Below are 26,533 nucleotides of genomic sequence, written 5' to 3'. Positions count from 1 at the left end.
GACGATCAGACAGACATGGGACTGGTATTAATCTTCTCTATCCAACTCCAACTAGATAAGGAAATAAGTATATTTCCCAAAAATGTCAAACTCTTCCTTTGATAAAAGATAAAGAAGCGTCACAGTGGGACTGTGTCAAGGGGATGACAGATCTCCAGAGCGCCACAGCACAACGCTCCCACAGTTAACAGCTTCAGACACAAAACAGTGAGTGCTTTCAATTTACCGGTCACGTTAATGGGGATGACACATGAGTTGATGACTTGTGAACTGCTTTTCATTCGCTCCTCTGGGGTGGGCAGCGGCAGGGCTTTAGACCAGTTAGTCTGCTTGTCCAGGGTGGAGGGGATGTTAGGGATGGGAAACTTAGACCGGTGACCTAGAGCCACCCCGTCAGTGTCGGGGTCAGAGGGCGCAGCCTGCAACAGATGGATATTTGCATGGTTAGGGAGTGAAGGTTAGGTGGCACTACGTGGGAAATGGTACAGCGGAGTTAAAAAAAAAAAAAAAAAGGTGGAAAAGATCAAATTCAGCTTTGGGAGAGTGCAGTGATTAAAAGACAGGGATTGGGCCGGTGCTGTTAAAATAGTTCATCTGGGAAAGAGCTGGAGGCTAGATGTAAGGATTAGTTTGTCATTAATCTGCAGCAAAGACAGAGGTAAATCAATAAACGTGCCCTTCCAGCAGCTGAGTTTCATGTTCATGCAGAGAACTCATTAAGTAAAGAAAGTACAAAGCATGCTGCAGAGAGAGAGAACAGAAGAAACTACTCAGTTGGTTTCATGCAAAAACGTCAAAAGGGAGAGAGACATTTAGAATTTCAAACATGTTAAAATCACAAGCTACTGAATATACCTGCGCCAGTGCTGTTTAAAACTAATTCTGCTTTGTGAGAGATCAGTCAACAGCTACGGCACGGGACAGAAATGTGACAAAACGGTGTAAACAGTCACTTCCAGTCACAACATGCTGCTTTGGAAACTCTTAGCTCATGCTTCGTCGAATCCTCGGAACCTCTGTCCACGAGTCCTCCTGCGTAATAACGAGTTTCCGGAAATATTTTGAGAAGAAATACTTGGCAGCAGCATTCCTCTGAGCTTCAGCGTCAATCACTGCACAGTGCTCTCCTCAGACTACTGCTCATCCTTTTTCCACGGTCCTCCTCAGGCCTCTCAAGCCTAAATACAGAAGATCCCCTGTAACTCTCATGCTAAATGAATCAAGTCTATTAAATTCTTACCTCGAGATTCCTACAGAGAGGCACATGTGAAACTGGGAGTGATTCTCAGGCTCAACTGGTTCCCACCTCCACAGCCCGACAACCTCCCACCCCCCATTTAAAGCCAGCTCTTGAGCCTTTGTGCTCCTCTGTTCCCAGCAGACCAATGAGACCCCGACAAAACCCCGACCACAAAAGAAACCAGTTTCCTTGGAAACTTCTCCCGGCTAATAGAAAAAGAGGAAATCAAAGGGAGACCGTTTACAGCTGATTTGTTTTCGAGAAACAGAGAGGCGGTTTTAGGAGTGTTTTAGAGGGGGCAGGATGAGCGAGAAGAGTGGACACATACGGGATGAGAAGGAGGGGAAAAAGTAGTGGCAGTGTTTGGTGTTTGGCCCTGTCCACGGCCTCCTGTCTTTCTCACAGCTGGCATCCAACATGATATATTTGGTGCACAGAGGAAGAAACATGAGGCCGTCAGCTCTTTTGGGGATGTGCGCACTGGAGAAAACCGCAGCACAGAGGAATCATGGGTAATCACAGGCGCAAGCTGGGTAGAAGTCACCCCTATCATTAAGAGAAACCCTGGGCTGCTGGGCGGCTGTGACTGTGGCCCTCACACACATTCCACACATACTGCGAGGCTCGCATCCCGGGCCCGCCACACGAACCCTGACAACAACTGTCTGAGTGTGTAAAGTCGTGTGACGCGTCAGCTCGGATGAAACTTTCAATTCAGTTTCACAGCAAACTCCCATCACCCCATTTGACTGACTGGGTGGAGCAGGGCGCTCTGTGGGGCATGCATTTAGAAAAGATTTGTTATGTTAATTAGGAGGAGTCAAACAAACAAGAGCAGGTGAGGAGTTGTGAAATAAGAGTGTTAGAAGGAGCACGTAGGAGCCAGGAGGGACGGAGGGAGGGACCAATACCTTTCTGCTCCAGGGAGAGAAGTGACAACATTTGGTAGGGGAGGAGGAGCGGGTGGATTCAAACTGAATTACAGGTCAAAAAGGAAAAAAAAGGACAACAAAAACACATCAACATGGAGGTATCTGACATGAACAAACACATCAACAAAACAGACAACAATACATGGGTAAACTCTGTGAGGGGGAGTATGTGGAGGCAGGTTGATGGTTTTGGGATAAAAAATAAAGAAGAATTGATGATACATTTGTGATGTTAAGTAAATATAAATTCAGGGCAGTCAAGTGAAACTCTAACAACCAGGCTCTGCACAGATGACACAGAACACAAGACAAACACGGTCCGCTGTCCTCTTTACCTGTGTTCGTGTTAACTGTGTGGCTGCATCTCTAACATGCCTCTCTGGCTGCTTGTGGGGAAGAAATGTTAATTTGCCTTTAAAAGCACATCACACATCTGTGCATAGCAAGAACATCATTCTTCTTCATCATATAAATCTAATTTTAAAACAAGGAATCGAACACTTGAAAAAAAATGCATTTGGAAAAAACAACAACTTAATATTCAGCATGTGAATACAATGATATAGAATTGCACAATATCAAATAGAAAAAGTGGTTAGGATCCAGTGTTCGTCAACTCACCGTAGTTACATTTTCTTGTCCCTGGATGATGTGAGGGGAGGGGTACATGGGCATCGGGGGCACGGGCAAAATCGAGATGGTGACTCTTCGCTCCCTGCTGCCTGATCGTCTCCTCTGGTGATCTGCGGCAAAAGATCAGGTAAAGACGCTGAAGACCTAATGTGTGTATCTTACCCGTGTTCTCTCTCACACACACACTCCACCCCAGCAAAAGCACATGTACGGTATATTTCATCTAACGGCTAATGCCACTTCTTTTACAAGCAGGGTGTAGTTGCAAAATCCACCCACTAGAGGGCAGAGCAACACCAGAAAGATAGTATTTAATTAATATCTATGACAAGATGTAATGCAGATCTTTATGGTGGGAAGCACATGTCTCAGAAGAGAAAAAGTAAACAGAAAAAAAAGTTTTTTAAATGGCATAAAAAATGAAAAATGGAGGAGAGGTGCATTAACTGGAGAGTGGACCTCCAGTGCAGCTGTGTGGCTGCTCCTGTGTGTGTCGCGGTCATAGGGGTTGAGTGGTGCTGGGGGGCCTCACCTCGGTGCAGGGCCCACAGGCTGACACTGGCTTGCCTGTGGAGCTCTTCCACACATGCTGGCCGCGTGGCGGGGTGGAAGATGTTCCTCTGCTGGTGCCACGGGGCCTGGTAGTGTGTCGTCAGCTTGCTCTCCACATCCAGGTTCGACACCGCTGCCACAGATGGACGACATGAGCAGGTCAGACAACAGGCAAATTCTAATGACATACGACAGAAAACCAGTGGTAAAAGTACACAGGCTGTTGGCTCGAAGACCTTTACCATATAGTGTAATTACCCAGTTTCTGTTCTGGGGAAACTCGAGAACTCTGTAATATCTTTCTTGATAACCGAGGCGAAGCACATGTCACCAGATCTACAGCGAATGCTGAGTATGCCCAGATTCCTAATGGAAAAGAGACTTGCTTTCGTAACATTGGGGCAGCCTGCTGGGCTCCACGGCTACTGGTAAGAAAAGCTTTAAATTTCCACTCGGGGCATATTTGTGGTCGTACACCGGTTAACATCATTAAGGTGAACTCTGCAGACTCAGAAAAATTTAACTCAATGGGCTTTCCACTACGGCGACGGTGTGGCTGAACGTTCACAACGGCCTCACATTGGGAGTTGAACCCGGAGACAGAAAGGCACGGTAATCAGATCCAGTGAGGGGCCGGACAGGAGCCTGTTTACTAATGCAACGCTATTACCTGTAGCTAAACGGACGGGTATAAATGCAACCTGATACGGTGACTTTCATCCTCTAAACATCCACCAGTGCACGTAGTAATGTCGCTGCTCCCCCCCCACATCCTCGGGTTACAGAGAGGGAGACGCGCAGCTCTCAGATAACACGCGAAGCACACAGAGGCTGGAAAAGGAAGAACAGTTTGAGTTTATACAGAGCTCTTAAGTATTCATTCTGCTGCTTGTTTGGGTGTTTTGATAGGTGTTTTATGCAGTAATCAATGATACCGTATACTGTATGTGAAGAACGATCAACAGTGATGTGCGTGTCGACAACGAAAAGCCTCCCCCTGCCTCTCTTCCTTCCTCTTGTATCTATTAAAAGTCCAAGGGCATTAAAGAGACTTTGGTGTGAGAGATGATTCTACACACGTGTGGTAGAATCCTTAAGGAATATTCTGAGGATCAATGCCGGTGAGGCCGTATTTTCAGCAGACCTACACATCTGTCAGTCTTCTCCTACCGGAGGATATTTCTGGGATTGAGCCCTGACCTGGCAGCTCCCCTGACGCACGCCCGACCCCCCAGATGTCCGCCGAGAGGCAACTTTGGCCGAGCGCGCCGCAGGTTCGCTTTGTAGTGCAGCCAGGAGCTAGCTCCGGTCTCTTTCACTCAGAAAAGACGTTAATCTCTCAATCACATCTACCGAAGGTCACGGAGACTAAAATCTGCTACACATGCAGAGTGATTTTAAAAAAACTAACTTCTGTGAATTCTCTAAAGGCCGCCTGCTGTGACCCTTCAGACCTGAGAACCAGCTCTGTGCAGTGTCTCCTGCTCAGCTGTAGATGCTGGGGGTGAACTCATCACAGAGCAGATTAACATTTCAGGGGCAGCGCTGCTTTTCTTGTCAGTGAGCTTCAGAGGTGCTGATACGAGCATCTTTTAGCTTCACGCAGCCCGAGCTGTTTGAGCCGGTGACGTCATTGAGGAGAGAGTAGCATCAATCTTCTCATCAACAACTCAGCAAGAATGGAAACAAGCAGAATTCTGGGATTTTGATTCCGTTGTGTGCTGTCGGAGTTCTGCGGGGGTCATGGTGTATGATTTATATCAGTAAGCTCTCATGTCCTGTATGGCAGCATCTGCATCTGTTTATTTCATTAATTTGAGGCGATACATTTTTAATTTGCTGTCAATCTCTCTGTGTGTATCAAATGTGTTTGGCAACACACAATCGCAGCGTTTGAAATGCCGTTCTGCTGTGTATTGTGGTGAAGCCTTGGTGAGTAACCGGTGGTGTGGTTGGTTCGTCAGCCTCTCCCCTCCCCGCCTCCCTGCTGAGATATGAACTGCTGGCCCTGCGGTGACACCCTCAAGGTCTCCAGCAAACTAAAAACCCATCTGACGACAACAACAACAACAACTAGGACACAGACTGTGCTCCTCTCTATGCTCGGCAATTTTTTTTGTGTGCGTGTGCCTGTTTTTATCTTCCTTCCGGCCAAAAAACACATCAGTCCTTTCCTTTCACCTTGCTCAGTGAAATCTGACTTTCAGCTGAGTAAAGTCTGTGCTTGCACAACAAAGCATTAGTGCACCGAGGCCCTTAAAGGATGTTTTCATGGAGACCGAAGTCCATTTGGGGAAACCCCTTTAACGGGTTGGTCGGTGGTCAGCTGTTGGCCACCAAATGAGGCCAAAGAAAAACACATCAGCCCTCAAGTCGTCATCTCATTGACCTCTCGTCAGCTTTCTCCCTCTCTTTCACAGCCAGGCTGAGTGATCTGCAATGTGGCCGCACTCAACCAAATGAGCCACATGGCTGCGGGTGAGAAGAAAAACAGTCGAGTCCTCGTTTGGAAAGGGGAAAGTCTCCACTTTCCTTCTCCCTCGCTTATTTGACTCTGAAACATACTGTGAACTTTCCCAGTGAGGAATCTATTATCTGCACCCCCCTCTGACACAGCCTATCAATCTCCCCTCCTCCTCCTCCTCTTCATCTGCAGCAGGATCATCCCCTCAATAACCTCACCACTATCAGCCCTGCCAGCAGCCCTGCAGGCCAGGAGCAGGGGGGGATGAAAGAACTGCCTCCTCAGACGGACCTCTGCCTTGTAATTTTCTCGATATTGGCCCAGACAGGAGCCAAGCCAAACCCCCTTACACCCACACTCACACTCTCACACACACACCTACAATTTGCTCCTGGTCTGGGAACCATAGCCGCACATGTCAGTCATTTGCTCACACTTAGATATGAAAATTGGATCCTGGGAGCGACAGGTACGGTTACATCATGTAGAATCAACGATGTGTGTTAAATTTAAAAGTTGGTGAAGAAACTTAGTGGGATCTTTGGCACAAATGCAAAATGAAATAGAGGAAACAGGAATCTGAAGCTTTTCTCTTCCTTAGTGAAACAAACAGGGGCAGCAACAGCTTGGTTTCACAGCATGCAGACCGTCTCCACACTTAAAACTAAACAAGCAAAAACATTCGAGCAAAACCAGCTGATGTGAAGAACCGGCTTTCATCCCGTCATCTCTGACATCCTCAAACAAAGCGCGGGCGTGTTTGTCTAACCGCTGGAGTGGCAAATTGTGCGTGCAGAGTAAAAAAAAAAGGTAAGATGGGAGGCGCATGAAGCTCAATTAAAGCCCCGGTAAATTATACAGTACCTTGGGATGTGGAAGTGAGACAACATCCTAGAGCCATTACAGAGCGCTGTGGGTTTAACTCTAGTGAGACGTTAACTCAGTCACTGTCTCTCTCGGATGTCTCCACGTCCCTCATGTCTTCACAGCGACGTCCCTCTGCACTGCACTGCGCTGCCACACTGACCCACAGCTCCACCGCAAACATCTGCTCACACTCCTCCCCCCACGTCCCCTTCCCCACCCAGCGCCGGGTACAGATGGTCCGGCCAGGCCCTGACTTGGCCTAAACTAATCTGTTTATGGTCTGCCACAGGAGAGTCTGAGTGTTAATCCAGACCGCTGAAACAACACTGACCGCTTAACCCACAATGGAGAATCATGGCGGCTGTAGAGGAATGCCAAAGGATGCGCACAACAGTGCATGTTTTTTCCATTTCTCAAATATCACAACTCAAAGGCCAACGTGTCCCCCTGCTTCAGTCTTTGGATGACGCACTCAAATTGAAACAATATAAATCCAGTAATGTCCTGTGTATGAAACACCACGAGGACGTAAACGAAGACGTGTCATTCAAATCATTCAAAGTTGACGCTCCGAGAGCCTAAAGAACAAGATGAAGATGACAAACCAAATGCGTTTCAGTCTACGCTGCAGTGCAACAACAATAACAGTAATTGAATGGCACTCACCTGGCTCAAGCATGAAGCAACATGACAATAGATACTGATCAAATTTCTTTTCTTTTTTGTTGGAAGATATCCAAAGGTCAAGACTGAAATCAGTCTGCAGTCAGTGGAGAAAGAGCCAGGGCCTGGAAAACAACGTCGCTGCTCCACTGCAGGAGAAAGTCCCTCTGAGGTCTGATTAGTGGAACACAATGAGCAGAGTCCCAGTGCCAGTAGGCACACAATAATACCCGTCTCCCCGGTAATCCGCCCTGAGCCCACATCCTCCCAGCTGATCGCCGCCGCCGCTGCTGCTGCTGACCCGCTTGCAGCAGGTGACGCTAAAGATTGTTTACATCCAGTGAGGAGACGATGCTGAAGCCTGAAGCTGAGATGTTCTACTGGAGGGAAAAGACAACTGACAGGAATCCATGCCACACATTGGTTTGGGACACAGGTTGCTGATGTGTTGATATGATTTGGTTTGCGTAGACTACTGTCAAAGCAAAACAGAAATTGAACCGCAGAGAGAAAGATGATATGGTCCCATTTTCAGACATGAACTCCGGAAAATATAGTTTGCATTTAACATATGAAGAACTATGAAGGAGATTGTCCGAGTCAGATTTGCTCATAACAGCAGGAAAATTTTAAATATTCAGGCGAGGGGTGGAGCCTGGGTTTAACGATATCTTCCTGCTGTGCTGTTAAATGGGCTCACTCAGACATTTTCCAGAAGTCTAATTCTGGGACATACAGCCCCTCCGTCAGGAAAATGTCCAGACTTCAGTGCATGTCTGAAAGCAGCTTTAGCGATACATTTGAGAGTTTTCTCTTCACCAGCTCGTCATCGTGGATTACCCACAGGCCCAAATATTCGTAGTCAGTTTAAAAGACCAGTGATAACAACAATAAAAAACTTCCTGTAAGTTCTGCAGGGCATCAGCAGTTTTTTAGTTAATGTAATTCCGGATTAAAGGTGCAGTCCACTGATTTTATACATGGCTTACACACAGAGTCATACCCAGTCTGTGGCTCTGAGTGGATCTGAAAGGAAACAGTTTTGTCAAATGAAAAATATAAGCAAGATGCATTATGGGAAGCACAGGATCCAGGGTGTGTTGAGTGTGATCAATACTTGGGGGTTATAAAATCGGGATATCCTGACCTCTGCAGCTTTGGTTTTTACGGTTTCTTTTACTTGTTAAAATCTGTCCCCCAAAATTATGAAAATGTAATTGTTGGTGTGGGCTTTTTTGATTCACTCATTAGTTTTTAGTCTGTAAAACATCAGAAAAGTTGGTCTTCAATCCCAAACCAAAATATCTTCAATTTGCATTGATAGGAAATAATATTTCAGGAAAAAAAATGGTGTATTTCAAATTCAATTAGTGTATGTCAAAAAAAACAATCAAAAGTGGCTAATTATTTCAGCAGAATCATAATCGTCACTAAACTACAAGGGCTTTTGTATATTTTCATTAGACATAACGAAGGACCAAATATTAGTTTACTCAGCAAGTCAGTGACGTTCCAAGACTAAATTGAAATGTGCTGCTTGTGTTGACTTTGTCAGCACGTGTATCCTGGAGAAGAAAAAAATCACAAGACATGAGACTAATTTTATTGCAAGGAACCTAGACTTCTTCCCTCCTCTTCTCCCGTTTACCTCAGAACGGGAGTGTTTATGCCACCACACCTATTTAAATGGGCCCCCCCTCACTTCACCGGGAGCTTTGATGTGGGATCGCAGGTGGGCCCCGTGACCTCCGCTCGGAATGTGATGCTGGGAACCAGGAGGCCCACGGGGAGGCTAAAATGAGCCATTGTTGCAGCCCGATGCTGACTCTCCGCTGCCTGCAGGTACCACGGCAAAAGGGCTGCTACACTGTAATCAGACGACTGATTCACTTCCTGAGGAGCTTTACTGTCCCTCAACACCAGTCACTTAAATGTCTAGCTGAGGCAGGAGAAACGGGCTCATGCTGACACTTAGTCTAGTAAAGTGAAATAAAACTGACATTTTGTTTTATTCATTCTTCAGTTCACCATAATGATCTTTTCTTTTTTTTTTAACTTCACTATGACATCACCAGTGGAGTTTAAGCAATGCAGGTGTGGGGGGATTGTTCCTCTCTAATTGCAGTGCACTAAAGCTTGCTTGTATTTCCTGACTTGAGGTCAGGGCGTCAGCACGCGCTGGCAGTGCCGCAAGCCCACACACGTAAAACTCGTCTGGCGGTGGAATTAAATCATAGTTGTGCTCGAGGAGACGTTGCTCCGCGGCTCAGATGTTGGCAGAGCGCCGGGACCCGCCAAACCGTCTGTCTGCTCATGTGCCAGGATGTACGGTGAGGCTGGGAGTATGGAAGGAGCTGGGAAGTCCCATCAGGATATCACAGAGTTTCCATTGTGAAAAGATGCACCAGCTCACAAACACAACATTCTGCTGCTAAGGGCAAACAGAGAGACAGTGGGGCTGTGTGTCACCCCACAGACGTCACGTCAGTGCAGCATCTGAACCTTAACGTGGTGATGTACCGACACCGGACGCCACGCAAACGTTCTGGATAAACAAAAACTGTACTTAAACAACAGAAAAATAAATCCACATGACTTCAACCTCAAATCGTCCCTCCTGTGACACACTCCCAAACAGATCATTTCTAATGTTTATCCCTTTTAAACACACACACACACACGCACCACGCTGACAACAGAATGTTTTGGGATCGTTTCTGAAGCCAAGAGGCCGCACACGGGACATTTCCTGACACTGACATCCTCCTGAAGATCACCCAGCGTTCACAAACGGAGAGCAGAAGCGGTGTGCGACTGGCGCCTGTTTTCTCAGCTGCTTCATATTACCACTACAAAGTCCGACAGCAGGCTGCGGTGACTTCAAATACTTTCTTCTCTGAAACCTCCAGAGCGGTGCGTGTCGCAGGGTTAGCTCCGTGCCAAGATGAGGAACTCTTAACTCTGAGGAGAGAGTGGATGGGGTTTTTTTGGAGAGGGGGTGGGGTTACGATGCCTGAAGTCCCCAGAAACATTTCCTCAGTAAAGATTTTACAGCATGTGGAATGTTCATGGGAGTATGCGGCGTGTTTTATAGCACAGTAATGAGCGATCAATATCGTGGAGCTCCAGAACACATTGCTGTGACGGTGACATTGAACTGGTCCGTGTTTCTGAGCAAAGGAGCAACAGAAGTTAAGGTTTAATAAAATACTTTTAACAAGAAAACAAAACAAAATGTTTACTGGCACCTGAAATGCTCATTTATTTCAGGCAACACTGATTAATAATGTTATATGAATAATAGATCAATTGACCGTGTGCATGAGTTACTCTAAAGCTGCTTCCTGACATGCACTGAAGCCCGGATGTTTTTCCTGAACCTTTCCAGAGGGGCCGTATGTGAGAACGCACATGCAGCTCCGGACATTTTCCTGCCAGGGCCAAAGTAAGCCCATGTGAGAATGCAGCAAGAAAATCTCAGGAAGATTCAGTGGGAGCGAGTGGTCGCTCTACCCAGGAGCCACTCCTCGCCTGAAAGTTCCAGAAATTATCCTACTGTTGTGAACGTCTCCTGCTCCATTATTCATACTCGATTGGCAAACTGCTGAAAATATATGGACCCAATATTCCGGAAACATTCTGGACTTCATGTCTGAAAAAGCTTTAGCAATGTTTTTTGTCGAGACTAAAATCATTTATCGCCTAAAAGAAACTTAAAGAAAATGTCATCCATGTACAGTAGATGCACTTACAGTATTTTCACAACTAGCCAAGAGATATCAAAGTACTGAGGGAAAGCTCACAACAATTCTGACATCTGACCCTGCTGTATAAATCACCTTTCCTCTCAGAGCTGGTACAAGTTTGATTAAAAGCAGATTAAATAAATAAAGAACAGTCCGTATCAGCCTCCACACGTTGAGGGAGAGTTGAGTTCAGGAAAAGGGGGAGTTTCCATAGTAATTCCCAGTTTACTGTAATTAAATCTTGATTTATAACCAGCATGTAAAAGATGTAATCCTCTGGAAGTGACTGTAAACACATCTGCCCTGATCGCAAATCTCAAACCATCTCTTCTGAACAAACTCTCTGTCACCCTGCCGTCTCCACACAACCTGGCCTGTTGTTAACCAGCATCCGCTCTTCGACTCGCACTCCCTGAGCAATGAAAAGGGAAAGTCGTGGAGCCGGCGACAACCACTGTGAATGAGAGCCACTCCCAGCGAACAGCCAACAGAGGCAGTAACTCATTTTTCTGTGTTTTACGTGCACGCTCAGCGGGGTCGGCAGGGGTCGTGGCCCCGCATTCAGCGACCCTTTTACCTCTTGACCTCCAAACACCTCATTATTAGGTCTGCGCACACTGACTGGGAGTCCGGCTCATATCAGAGCACATGGACACTCACGGTCACTCCACTTGGCCTTTTCTTTCACAGTAAATGCCGGGTTAAGATGACGGCTTTTTAAAAAAGCAAAAACGATAAAAACAACCTCATCCTCTCATTGTTAAAGTTCATTCATGAAAACAAGTGCTGCCGACAATGACTTTTCTGTTGATGTTGTGGGCTTTGCTGCAATCACAATTCCGATTAGGGACAAGTAGGAAGCAGTTCTTTAGGATTGTTACTGCACCACGTAAAACATAACATTCAAATTGTATGTTAAAGGCCTATTTTTCCGAAACCACACAAAATTCCTTCACCCCTGCGGTGCAGCAGTAGCTCAGTCAGTCGAGCACATATCCTATATCAGGACTGCGTCGCAGCAGTCAGGGGTTTAAATCCAGTCCGGGCCCTCTGCTGTATGTCACCCTCCTCTCTCTCTCCCCCCTTCATTTCCTCTCTCTCTCCCTCTCAACCGTCTCAACTGTCACAATCTAATGAAGCAGAAATGCACAGAAAATAAGCTCCCGTGCCCCTTTTAAATCAGCGTGCAGTTCATTTTACAGCTCTGATTTGCTGTATGGGAGGCGGGAGCACACCCTCTCGTATCACATCATTTAACGCTCTTTGAGGTCACAGCTGACTCCTATTGGGCTGTAATGGCTCACCCGCTGAGATTGGCCTGGGTCCCTGCTTTCGCTAGACCTTTGAAGTGCACACACACACACACACACACACACACACACACACACACACACACACACACACACACACACACACACACACACACACACACACACACACACACACACACACACACACACACACACACACACACACACACACACACACACACACACACACACACACCCTCTAACAGAGGAGGAAGGGGTGTGTCTGGGTTGGTCCCGTGCTGAAAAAGCTCCCAGGGTTTTTCATACCCTGCAGGTACACCTGGCCCTATTAGACTCACAAATGAAAATGTGTGTCCTTTGACCTGCTGCTTTTGTTCAGTCTGCTCTTGGTCTCGCAGGCCCCTCAAGAGAGGCGGGAACTCTTGGTGGGAGTCTAAAAAAAGAGAAGAGAGAAGGAGTTCCTTCCTGGCTTTACTGGAAGTGAAGGGGCAGTGTTAGCCACGAGGTGGAGGATGATGAAGAACCTTTTTGGTAACGTGAGCAGCCTCTGCACTGTCAGCTCTGTCAACACGAGCCCAAGGGCTTACGGGAACATGGCTGCGTTCAAAAAAGGTGAAACTGAAGTGGGGTGTTTTTTTTTGTTGTTCCTTGTGGCCGGACAGGGCGAATGATGCAGGGGTGAATTTATCTTTCCAAGAGTCCAAAGCCAAGAATAGCAAGAAAAGAATAGCAACGGAGATTAAACTTTCATCGGGCCAAACCAACATGCTTCACTGAGCTTTTTGTGCTTGTATATCAGTCGCACAATACAGTGTACATCACGCTGCTTCTACACTGTTGTGTAATTTCAAAACAACAGCAGGTGCATGTCACTGCAATGGAAGATCACAGATATAGATGTATGTTTAATATGAAAATATATGTTCTTCTTTTATAAAAATCACATTCATGTCATTGTGTAAGTAATTCACTATGTATATATATGTATGGATGTAAATAAGGTTGTAGCACCTTTTTAGAACGAGTCCCAAATCAAATATATAAAGGAACGACATGTTTAACACACTAGGTAGGTAAGGTATCAACAAAAGGCCCGTCTGTTTTCCTGACCTAGTGGCTATAGTAAGACTCACCCTAGGTCAGAGTGGAGGGACCACAGACAACCACCGTCAAACATTTTACACAAAACCCAGCACCACCAAACAACAGGAGCACGTCCTGCCTTTTTGTGCAGCTGCTCATTCATTAGCTTGTTATTCAGTGTGTGACAGACTGAGGGGTCAGAGGGCACAAGCCTGTACGGCACTCCAGTCTCGGGTCACAGACAGAGCTGCAGAGGTTATGGAAACATTGACATGATGGTGTATATATATATGAGTGTGTGTGTTTGTGAGTAGTTGTAGTGTGAAGTGAAGGCTGGCTGAAGAGTGGCACAATTTCATGATTGGATGAAACCTCACACGTTTTGACAATGTGTTTGTAACCTGGCTCAAGGTACAGTAGAATATGCAGACTGTTATATAAGCGTCTGCGCGGGCTAATCGCAGTTTAGTTTCCTGTGCAAACACTGGACGATGTGAGCCTCCGACTCTGGTTTCACCAGTTTACTGGCATCGCTCTCCGCTCGCATGGAGCCCAATAGGCAAAACAGGCAGACTGTGAAGGGAGGGAATAACACAACGAGGGGAAAAAGGAAACCCAGAACACAGACACGGGGGAAGGTGTGGTTTGGAGAGAGACGACGATGGCAGAGTTTGCGCGGGAACGGATCAATGGAAAGCTTGCTTTAACTGACACGTATGGTCAGACTGAGGTCAGTTCTGCAGGCGAGTGACCTGTGTGTGTGTGTCTGTGGGAAAGCCATCATGAGGGAGCAGAATTAGGCGGAGCTGGCGGGACTGAGCGGAGCTGAGCCATCCTTCAAAACATCTCCGCCTGATGGGATTGGGCTTGGAAGGAGAATAAACTGGAGGCCTGGCTGCTTCAACACAAACCAGCCGCTGGCAGGAAGGATGGATATGCGGGGAGCGAAACCCAGCAGCCCTTGGAGTGGAAACAATGGTGAGGATCAGTCCATTGTAGTTCCTGGTGGCTTCCAGCGCCACACCCAGATAGCCCCCAAACACACGCTGTCCATGAGGTGTTTAGGCTGGCATCAGTGGGCTTCAATTATGAGGAAAATTCAATATAATGGGATACACAGCAAGAAATGTTTAATTACTGTCAAGTTTTGCCATGAAGGTCCACGAGGAGCTTTTATGTCGCTGTGGGAACACAAACTGAACAACTAGTCTGATTAAAATGAAAATGTGATCCTGCGTCATCTCTCCCAGGACACAACAGGAGAGAACCTTTTCTGTTGTTGGCCTCTTTGTGTGAACACGGCGCTGCAATACAAATAACCAAACATGCACTTTTTGAGGGGATTCTGCTAAAGTGGTGACCTGCTGTGTAACTGCCAGCGTGTGCATGTGTGTGAACGAGCAGCCTGTTAACAGAGAGGTGTGTGTTTACTCCTTAGCACAGCAGTGTAGACAGCGTCAATAAGCCGGTGTGTATAATCTGCGCGAATCACAGCTGGACTGTTAGGGCCACGCTGACTCCTCATACCGGCAAACAACAATGAGGGACGCCATTGTATTATTTTGAACTCTGCGTCTCCATGTAAATGGGCACATACGCATGGAGACGTGCTCAAGAGAGGGTGTGCCAGCTCACAGCTCATCATACCTCAGTCGTGGAAAAAAAACTCAAGCATAACCCTGCAGTGAACCATGAGTCCTGCGCAGATGCCTGTCTGAGCTGCAGTGGAAAAAAGACTGACTACTAAATACAAAATATATCAAGTTGTTTAAATTTGCAGATTGGTACCAAGTGTACTGAAAACCATAATCTAAATTGGTACTTACCTATTGATCATGAGCAGAAAGCAGCAGGGAGTCAGGGGCACATGAAAAAGAATGAAAAAACAAAACACATTGAGTTGTTTGCAGCAGGATATCAGAAAAACATCTTGTTATAATTTAATACTGTGCTTTTTTTTTTCTTCCTCAGATGAACCTCTAGAGAGTACTGTAGCTGGAATGCAGCAGTCTTGATTTTCCACTACTCTAGAAACGATTCTGCTTTACTGCCCCTCAGAGAAAAACCTTATCATCGAGCATATGTTGTGGGACTGTCCCGAACAGGAACCAAACATCTTCACCTCACTTCTAATCTCTGCTTGTTTTCTCTGGGTTGTTTCTCTTTGACACGATTTTACAGATGCCAGACTCACGTGTCGGCGGCCTCTCTCTATAAATGTGGCTCTACCCCAGGAGAAAAAAACCCAGCAATGGTCCTGGGTTAAGGTTGGGGAAAGAAAGTAGGCCTGCTGCCCTTGGAGGGCTCTCTCATGTGAGTGCTTCATGAATGGCAGGCCTGAGGACTGGATGCCAATCTTGTCTTTGTGCATCGAGCTAAAAGGGCACATTTTCTTTGTGGCTATAAAGCAGTAGCTATGGTTTCTACATTTGGCATTTTGTCAATGTTTGTTTTTTTTGTTTCTTTCACCAGTTGTAATCCCTCCCATGCCCCGACACAAAGCTGATGTATCCAATATTGTTGCAGAGGCAGCATTTTTGTAATGATGGGTCTTGTTGTTATGTCGTGATTTAAAATTAGTGGGTGCAGCCAAAGGCATGGCATCCATGACACACTCTGTTGGGTATGTGGCGTCAGTTTGACGCAAGTCAGAGCCCACCAGAATGTAGGCCAAGGCCACTATTCTCTTTTTTTCCTGTGACAAATAAAGACATCTCCTGCAGAAATAGAGAAAGCAGTACACCGCTACAGTACACTATATAGTCTGTGCAAATACATCAGTGCACATGATGTATGGAGACTTCTTTAATGATCAAAAGGCCACTAGAAGTGCTGATACAGACACTTCTCAATCTCAGGCGGATTAAAGAACAATCACAAAGTGTATCAGTTCTGTTTATTCATTCAATTTGATGGACCTCTACATTCTCGAACAGCACATACACTGATAATTAGTGAGTTTGTATGTAAGTTATCTGAATTTAAATATCCTGTAACCCCCAAAACCAGTGTAACCTAGCTAGTTAATAATGCTTGGTGTCGACTGTACGTGGTAAGCTAGGACATGCTAATAATTGCAGGTTACATTAGGGCAGTGATGATTCAGGACGTCAATTTACTCGTGTTTTTGGTTTTGAAAAAGGCTCAAAAATGCTTCACTCAACATGCGGACAAATCCAGACTGACAGCGCTATTGTGTCGAGTTACAGCTGCAAAACTATGTCTGGACAATTGCTGTTCCGGGCCAACAACATGTTCCTCATCAGCCCTCAAAGAGAGACTTGGCCAGAGACTTTGGAGAAAATAGTTTAGCAAAGGGACAAAGAAGGAAAATATACCACAGTGTTTCACCTCAGTCTGTTCTGTTAAGGCCCCGAAAAAGTAAACACCAAAGACTGATGGGAATGAAAATAACCACAGATCACAGTAAAAGTCAAGTTGAGTGACACAAGAAAATAGACCGCTTAGAAAGGCAAACAGTAAGAAACAGGCAAACATCATTGAAAAGCCCTTTATCAAACCAACAAGTAGCTCACCTGACAACACCACTAGAGGAAATCAAATACACTGCACATGAATGGAGACATCAATCATACGGCCCTGAGGGCAAACGACAAATTACTCTGAAGTTGTAATTTACCACACTGCTAACCGCTTTACACTGTGAATTTGGAGTATAACCAGGGTGCGATTTGCCGGGGGGGATAAATGGAATTTATGGTTTTCATATCCCCACCCCTGCTTAACTATTTTCTACCCCCCCTCAAAGTGATCAATGCTACTTCATCAATAGAACATATAATAACCTAAAAGAGATATTTTAAAACTAAGTAAAGTGCTGTAAGATGAACAGTCCATAGTGCGATAGAACGATTAAGTCCTAAATGGACCACCCACTGTCAGCTGTCATGTTCGTGAGACAATAGACAACAGTGTGGCTACTTTGCCTGATGATTAGCCTTGATCAGTGCACGGGTATTCAGAATTTCACCAAGCATGGATCTTTGGAAGGGGATTTAATTCATGCATGTTTTGGTTTGTTGTGCATAAAGTGTAGTGTGTAAATCTCACTCGCGGACACGTTAAGAGACATGCTAGTGTTCAAAAGTTCTAGCTCCCTGGTAGCGCAACCTGACAAAGAATAGACAACCATGTCCATTTATAAATTAAGCTTTTCTGATTGTAAGCTGTGGGCTGAAGGGTGTTTATCCTCTCCTACTCTCTCAGTCTTGGGTGACAGCCCTCCAGTTAGTGTGGTTACATATACAAGACCACCGGCACACAGCAGAGGTGGTAAATGGAAAAATGTATCTTCATCCAGTCAAGCTGTTTCCAGCGGTGTCCAAATTCCAACAGATGGCTTTTCTCAACAGATTGCAGTCTGACGCAAACCACAGGACAAGTCAGGCAGAGGCTAAACACGCCCTTTACAAATCCCAAAATCACACAGAGCAAATTTCAACTTCAAGTTTCGAGTGAGCTCGTATCTGCTACAGATCCACTCACAGCTCTGCAAAGTCAGCAGGAATGCCGCACTATTCAATTACACACTTTCCAGCGAGAACACAGAAATCCAAACTAGAACCAAGCTGTGCTGCAGAGTGTGTAGTTCAGATAATAAGTGACCCTCAGCTGTTGTAACTGATTCTGCATGTACTCTCTGAGGGCTCACGGTGGAAACGCTTCAGTATATTTCCTGTAAGTTTAACACAGGGTCTCAACTTCACCAAACACACAACCATGACAAAAAAGAAGAAAAAAACCAGCTCATTTTCAGGAAGCGCACGGGACGATGCAATCATAACAAGCAAGTTGGGATCTTTCCCCCTAAAGCACCTGTGGGAGCTGCAGCCAAGTAATAAAAACACACAAGCCCTTAAATCTGCCCCGCATCACTCCCAAGGTCCCATCCCCGAAGAGCAAATCAGGGCTGAAAAATACATCTGTTTGCTGTATATCGTTGCCCATCAGTGCCCCAGACCCCGGAGAGCTTTTCGTGAAACTATTTTGTTAAACTTTCCCACTTGTCCACTGAGAGAAGAGGACGATCCCTGAGTCCAGCTGAACAAACAGCTGTTGCAGCATATAGTGGTTTAGGGAGGGTGTGTCTGTCAGACAGGCAGGAGTGTGTGTGTATATATATGATGTGTGTGTTGTACTGCAGCATACCAGCACTGCTGACCACACGAAATATGGAGCACACAACAGACGCACACACTTTGCACATTGGGAATGGAATACACACTTCCAGGTTGTTAGACCAAATATAATACACTGTACTCTCATTTCCTCAATGAGATTATGAGAACATTAAATATGCTCAGGGGCCGTGGCCATTGATTGAGGATACTGAAGTGATCTGCTCACTACTATGGATGATGCATGAGTCTGGAAATTTCAGCCTCAGCTCAATTTTTTTTAGATCCTTAGCTATATATGGCTGTGGCAAACATCCTTGTCACCCAACACACACCCAGACGACAGCTGCTCCGGTAACTCTTTTATTAATGGAAAACACAAAGCACACAACAACTTAAACTACGTGTGACTCTGCCCGGCTTCTGTCACACATGTTCTCCTGTGTCTCTCTCCTCCCTCTGGAAGCTTCTTCACAGGCTTTTAACCAGGGGACTGATCACACAATTGACGTCATCTCCCCTGAATAACTGAATCACTCCCTTGGTGCAGCTGGATCTGCTCTCCTGACTGAGCCGCCTCCAGCCTCACAATGGCCAACAGTATAATCCCATAACCACTGTTGGGCATAGTTTACAGAAATATCTCTTATTTGTGAGCAATACAAATAAGAACAGTGCACATTATGTTTTATCAAAATAGTTTAAGGGGCTTAAAGGGCCCATGTTTCTTTGCTTTTACACAAAAGCACTTTTTAAACAACAAAATGATCGAAGGTTAACTCTTCGAGCAAACTGTTCAAACACTTTTCATGAGCAGGGCTTATATTATTTCAAGAGCTTTGTTCTGAAGTCACACTAGAGCTGACAAGGTAAACAAGGCTGTTCAAAAGTTTTCTGTTGTCAATTCCGGTAAAAGGAACAATGCAGTAGGGTAGCTCCGAAAACGTTGTCACTTTCCCTGCTTGGGAACCCATTAGTTCCTGCTGACAACATACATCTTCACCACAATGCACCGCAATGTATACTTTCTTTCTTTCTTTCTTATATTTTTAAGACGGAATAAAAGCCTAAAAACACCTCTATATTCCTGGAAACATTATTTACAGAGGGGGAAATACTACATGTGTTCAGGACTATTTTCAGCGGTGGATTAATACACGTTTGGTGGCTGAATGCTGCGGTGAATACTTCTCGCATATATCGGAGAGGGTGTGGAGCCATAAATGAGCCATAAATGCCACACAGCTGACTGTTATTAGCAACATATCAGGAGGAAAGCCGGTGTAGCCGAGCGCCCAACGCGCCCAACACGACTACAATTACAGTCCACGTTGCGACTGTTGGCATTTCCACAAAGCTGCTGAGGCTGCAGCTTTGGTTCCATTAAGGCGTCCGATGTCTGGGAGTGACACTGTCAGTCTGGACTGTCACATGGGGAAACTGAATCCCCGCCGCAAACAACTGGGTATCCTTTTAAAACGGCCCCTGGCATCCTGGTCGCCCTGCCTGCCGAAATATCAGAAGTCACCTGGAAGCCTGACATTTAAGTCTTCCCGAAACAGTGAATCCAATCTGAGCCGCCGCATTGTGCTTCGAGCGAGTGAGAGAGCATATAGAGTTTCCTGAAGGAAATATTCCCATAGGGGTAGTGTTTCATCTGGAGATTGACATTCCTGTGCTTCGGTTATCACAAGCTCACCAATGCTGCAGCTAATCTAAAGCACGTTTAATAGTCGCGTAAGCTTTCCTTATTATGAGGGACGCTAAGTCCAGCATGTGCCGATGACACTACGGGAAATATACACTCAGTGACAGGCAGCATCAGTTTCTAAATCCCTCAGCTGCAGTGAAAAGTTCTCTCAGATCCACTATTGGACTCTGTCCATCCTCTTCATGCTCCATTACCCTAAAAAAAACATTATGATTGTAGTTTAAGTGCCGTTCAAGTACAGCCATTAGCTGATGTAAAGGGGCATCGACTGACGGAGCGCCATTGGCATTCATTTGAAGTAGTATTTTTGCTCCCAACCACTAATCCACTGACTCTCCTTTTAACTCTGTTTTAGTTTTCCGCCAACTTTTGGGGGAAATATCTTGTTCTTTAGCTGCTAAATGCCCAAATATGCTCACCAGCTTGTCACTGTCTTTGCTTGTATGTCATTTGTTGCTTGGCAGGAAGCAAACATGGTGTTAATCAGTGCTTTCTTGCTCAGTATGATACTCGTCTGTGAAGTAAAGTTGCAGTTGGACAACAAAGCACTGAGCTGAAAGTTGCTTAAACTTTTTCACATTCAAGTCCGGACAGTTTCTTGAACTTTTACAGAGACACTGTGTGTGTGAGAACGCAAATGTCCACAAATATTGCTCCGGAAAACGTGAGTGAGCCCATGTTACAATACGGCAGGAAAATCTGGGTAGACTACCAGGCACCAATAATAAACCCAGAACTGAATGTTCCGGAAATGTAACTGTAGATTTGAACACGTCTCATCCTCTATTGCATTCGTCATATCTGCACGACAAATTCCACAAAATATCCAGCACCAAATTTTCCAGACATTTTCCAGAGTTCATTTCTGAAAACACCTTTACAGTCACTTGACCTCTACTAGTAAGGAAAACGATTAAGCTACACAATCGTTTGAAAAAACTATGAATTAAAACCAGTTACACAAAGATTTATTACTATTGTTATTAATGACAAAATTGGCGAGTTCAGCACAGAGAACAGCGACAGATGAGGACACATGAACCACAGCGGAGCAAAGTGATAACTCTGAAGCAGCAGGGGAAAAAAGAGACCAGTTCACTTTAACAAGTGCACTCATCACCATGGAGATGGACTGTTGTTATCGGAGAGTGGACTCATTCAGCCAAATTTCATTGGACAAGCAGATTCAAAAGGGACCAATAAAGAAGAGAGAAAACGAGTGTGGAGGGGGTTTTACAGTGATTCCTCTGCGTAGGTCAGCCGACACATGATCCACGCACAGACAAGGCAGCTGTGGATGTGCACATCAAAGGTGGGCTTCAGCGCCTCATGTTTATGTTTCATTTTTTCCCCCTCTATCTGCCGATCAGTTAAACTCCCTCTCTCTGAGCTGAGGCTTTTTTTTTTTCTTCTTTTTTACCTTATATAGATAACTCAGAGTACACAAGAACTGAGAATTGGAGGGCGCTCCCAAATCTACTGCCTGTCCCTTCCCATAACACAGGCATTAGGATAAACTAGGAACAGGGGGCCAGTAAGGAGGGAATCGGGGAATCTACAAAAGGCAGAAAAGTGGAGGGATCAGCAGGGCGAGTGGAATTTCTTCATTATTCTCACCGTCCTCCACAGCTCTGCTCTGCATTATCTTTGTGTGCCAAGAAAGTCGCCACACCTCTCTGACCTCTCTGACTGCGTGGTGGTTTTGTGTAGCATTCGCACATCGACCCAAATGTGTGTAAACCGCCGCTTAGGCCACTGTAAATTTACATCTCTCAACCACACGGCATTTCGGTGACAAACATCTGAGTTCTCGTAAAATGCACAGCGCTGTGTGATAATGAATTCCTGGGCTGTGGATTGTGTGCAGACTGAGCAGAGCCTGCGCCGCCCAGCAGCAGCCTGACCGCAGATCTCTGCAATACAAGCCCAGCCAAAGGGCAATCCGTGACTGACTTCTGCGTTTCGACATCAAGAAGTTCTTCTCTCAAGGCCTTCCGGAGACGGGGGAAGCTTTATAAACAACAACAGAGACTGCAAAGCAGCAAATGTCAAAAGTTTCTCTCGGTGGTTCAGGGGAAACAACGATCTGATCATTTGTTACTGGAAGACAGAAAACACTGACAGTGTTTCACAGTATCACAGCCAGGAACCAACACGATCAGTGCGACTGCAGTCCCGTTGCATTATGTTCCTGTAAAACAGATCCACATGGCAACATGCCCCTCCCCCTCCACATCATTTTACCCCGACTGCTTTCCAGTAATGGCGGGGAGCTCATTAACCTTTCAAGACTGCTATTGGTCATCAATATCCACAATAAACAGCGGCTGCATTCAAAAGTTCACAAAGCTACTTTCCACCAATCTGAACTGGAACCGTTACACGTGACATGTTTCCATATCCAACAGTGAAGCAGACGGTGATTGTTGAAGGCACGATGACAACCACATAGGAAGATATTTGTTTAAGGTGTGGAAACTTCCAAAGTGCTCGCTTCCTCTAATATTCCCCTCAGCAGAGTGCAAGCTGCTTCACGGTGCGGTGCTCCCATTGTTAGTCAAGAGGAGGATGAGGGTCGGCGTTGGGGTGGATATAGCTACAGGAAGCAGAAGGAGGAAAGTCCATGAAAATGGGGGTCCTCCTGGGTTGACTCCATAATGGGAGTGGGGGAAACTTGATATACTAGCCTGTGGGCTGCTGTATACGCACGGAGAGATATGACGCAATCCGCTGTTTGTGTGTTATAGAGGTTGCGCATATCGGTATGCGATGTAGCACTGAATTCTGGGAACTGAGATCCCAGCAGTCCCTGGGAATTTTTGCCAAAGACTTTTACAGTCCCAGGGAATAAATAGCTGCAGGATCTTCAGCACGTGTGTGTGTGTGTGTGTGTGTGTGTGTGTGTGTGTGTGTGTGTGTGTGTTCACGTGTCTGCCTGCACATGTGTGTACACATACTGGAAAATATGATATGAAGAGCACCTTTCCCTAACTTACTTATTGCTGTCAGACATTGAAATGCTGATCGTATGGTTCAACTTTTCAACTCCGGCTTTGATCTGATGACTTCTTTATGCTGAAATGACAGCTGGCAGTTAATCTGTGTGGTGTGTAAACATGGGGGGAGTCCAAAATATGCAAACAAACACTATGTACATAGTTCACCTGGTGGCCTTATTAAATGTGCAGGATGGAAGTCAATCTGAGGACTTTCCACAAGTTGACAATTCTCCTTTTCCACAATACAGTGTCTTGTAAATCAGACAATCCACTGATCCCAGCTGAGATGATGTAACACATTTACCTGATAAAAAAGGTGCAGGGATCATAACCTTTGACAGCTTTTGGCCGCTTTGATGTGAACGTCTGAACTTCACACGTACGAGTCACGCACATTTGAATTGCCCTCAGGCTAAAGTGAACCCGGCTCCATCTTCAAGCGCTGCACCTCAGGATGGTTCTATTCTCGTAGGGATCAAGTTGAGTTCGTTAAAGCTATGAGGTTACTACAAAAACGGATTAGGGTTGTGTTCATCAATTAGGTGTTTTTTTTTCTCTATGAGCTTATGCTAACCATTCTCAGCTCGGCTCTCATGTTTCAAAAACACACACACACAACTTCCCAGAAAATACCTCAAAAGTGGACGAGCTCTGCCAAGACCATGAAGTCATCGCAGCCCTGCCTGACATGCTCACGTTATGTAACCGAGAGCCGGAGCACAACTCGCATGACATCAGCCCGGACGTGCGGCGGGGTTTAAACATCCTAGCGGTGCTCAACACTTCTTTTGATCTCGGTGTACGATGTCAGCAGGTTATCAATTACGAGCTGACAGTTCATTATCAGCGGATTAATGGCCTGTGATGGAGAAAACAGTCCGAGATGCACTTAAAAGCACTTTTCTCTGGGAGGAAGGTTTTTATTGGTCATTTTGACGAGACCACATTAATTAAGATTTGAATGCAGCATAAACCAAGATAAAATCACAGCTCAGCTCAGCCACACACACACACACACACACACACACACACACACACACACACACACACACACACACACACACACACACACACACACACACACACACACACACACACACACACACACACACACACACACACACACACACACACACACAAACACACACACACACACACACAAACACACACACACACGTGGACTCAGCGGCTGCACGGCTCCTGCAAGTTCAAATAAAACACACTCTGAATAGGTAATCACACACTCTGGGGGCACAAACACTGTGTCATCTCAGCGTGCCGCCATTGGCCAGAAGTGCGTGGTCTGTTAGCCAATGGCATCGTTCTGCATTGTTACTGTGTGTGTGTGTGTGTGTGTGTGTGTGTGTGTGTGTGTGTGTGTGTGTGTGTGTGTGTGTGTGTATCCAGTCATCCTCATCACTCTGCTGTGTGGGATATGAGGATTTTGGGGGGGAGGAGGGGCGGCTGCTCAAAACAGGGTCGGCCTCAATACTTAAGCCGACAAAGCAAGATGATTTCATTGTCTTCTCTTTTCATTGCCCCCTCCCCACTGAAGGACATAATTTGTTGAGCAAACAGCCCCCCCTTAGCTACACATCACACAAGCACTTTCCTTTCACTGCTCAACTGACCCTCTTGTGTCAATCTGTCACCGAGTGAGCCCCATGTGCAGAGCTGATCTGAAATAATAATAGAAACAGTGAATCAGCGGAGTTCACCAAATTCATTCGGTGTGTCCTGACAAAATCATTATCCGCCTCCCTTCAGCACGAATGCCGTGCCAGTGTAAATATAAGCAGGCAGCTTGAACGCAACTTGCCTGGCAACACAGGATTTTCTAACTCCGGCCCGGACAACGACGAAAATCCCGACCGGAGTTTCCCTCCCTCCGCTCCCACATGAAATCTCCTGCAACTTGTCTGGGAGACTACAACCTCATAGACTAAACTAAACTAAAAAGGCAGGTTCTATAAGAACAGCAGCTTGGACAATCTGGGTACAATTACACCCACCTTCACTTCAAACTTTGTTTTTTTTTTAATGCTGTAATTTTGACAGACCCTCCTGCTTGACATGAATACATGTGTAAAACCTAGGATTAAACTCATCTGTATCACATTCCAGCTTTGTCACTGTTTAACTGCAATGTGCTCCATGACCTTGGAGTCAAATGAGACTAACAGCTTATTTGTCACAAAGTTGAATAAGAAATGTCAATCCATCCACTGACTACAGTAAAAATAAACTAAAACGGCACTGGCAGCCCGACAGGGAACATGTACAGATCTTCTGTTGCCTGGTGGCTTCAAATGCCAGACATCGAAACCAGAGCTGAAGTGACAGAGGACTGTTAAATATTTTGATAACACATTGATGAAAGCACTTTTTCAAGCAAAAAGTACCACGATTCCCAGATTCCAACACTCTTTTCTATGCCACAACATGGTTTTGAGTCAGGGTTAGGGGTGAGGGAATTGGGCCATGGGAATTAAGTTTTTCCATTCAATCTGTAAGTCCAGTCTCGGTAGCTACAGTGTGTCGCTGGAGACTCTGGGGTTAGGGCCATTAAAGATAGGATCAACCAAACCCAAGTACTAGGCTTCTTTCAGAAGTAGTAAAGTTAGAAGTGTGTGTGTGTGTGTGTGTGTGTGTGTGTGTGTGTGTGTGTGTTTGTGTGAGAGAGAGTGAGAGAGAGAGAGATTTTTTTTTGATTTTTAAAACACAATGTTTATTAAGATTTACCAGAGAACATCACGGTTCTCTAGAGAGAGAGAGAGAGAGAGAGAGAGAGAGAGAGAGAGAGAGAGAGAGAGAGAGAGAGAGAGAGAGAGAGAGAGAGAGAGAGAGCGGGGGTGGGGATGAGGGGGGTTAAAAGATGTTCTTTCTCCACATGTGAAAGACCCAGAATTCAGCAGCCGCCACTCAGTTATGCGTGACCACCAACCCCTCCCTTTAAATGAGCTTTTTACAGCCCCTTTCACACAGCCTGGTCGAGGCGGGAATGTTGTGGCTTCATTCTGCCTCGCCGTGCTACATAAAAGGTACGGAACGCGGAGAGGAGGCATTGTTGTTCCGCCATCATGCTGGCAGCACTGGAGCCGGTCGTATCGACCTCTGTAGTACAGTGTGACTGTAGCACGTCAAGCCTCTGACTCTAGAATCGCAGCATGCTTCTTTCTTTTTTCAATCACACACTGAAGCAGCATTACACCAGCTTCTTTAGTTCAGTGTAAA

General features: G+C 45.7%; 1 protein-coding gene across 4 annotated transcripts in view; it reads right to left on the bottom strand.

Moving 5' to 3' along the window:
- Positions 1-26,533, bottom strand: part of nhsa (Nance-Horan syndrome a (congenital cataracts and dental anomalies)) — a 55,417-nt gene that overhangs the window by 8,669 nt on the left and 20,215 nt on the right. For 2 of the 4 annotated variants that reach the window (XM_035647775.2, XM_047336802.1), the window contains exons 2-5: positions 3,338-3,490; positions 2,794-2,915; positions 2,152-2,214; positions 227-419 (exon numbers count right to left, since the gene is read on the bottom strand). In XM_035647775.2, coding sequence (XP_035503668.2) covers positions 227-419; positions 2,152-2,214; positions 2,794-2,915; positions 3,338-3,490 — 531 coding nt within the window. Of the gene's footprint in view, positions 1-226; positions 420-1,240; positions 2,108-2,151; positions 2,215-2,793; positions 2,916-3,337; positions 3,491-26,533 lie in introns of those variants that run through there. The other 2 variants (XM_047336803.1, XM_047336804.1) reach the window with 2 other exon arrangements.

The sequence above is a fragment of the Scophthalmus maximus genome, chromosome 13 (genome assembly GCF_022379125.1).
Source record: "Scophthalmus maximus strain ysfricsl-2021 chromosome 13, ASM2237912v1, whole genome shotgun sequence".
In the NCBI taxonomy this organism is placed as follows: Eukaryota; Metazoa; Chordata; class Actinopteri; order Pleuronectiformes; family Scophthalmidae; genus Scophthalmus; species Scophthalmus maximus.
This window is presented reverse-complemented; position numbering and strand designations above follow the sequence as displayed.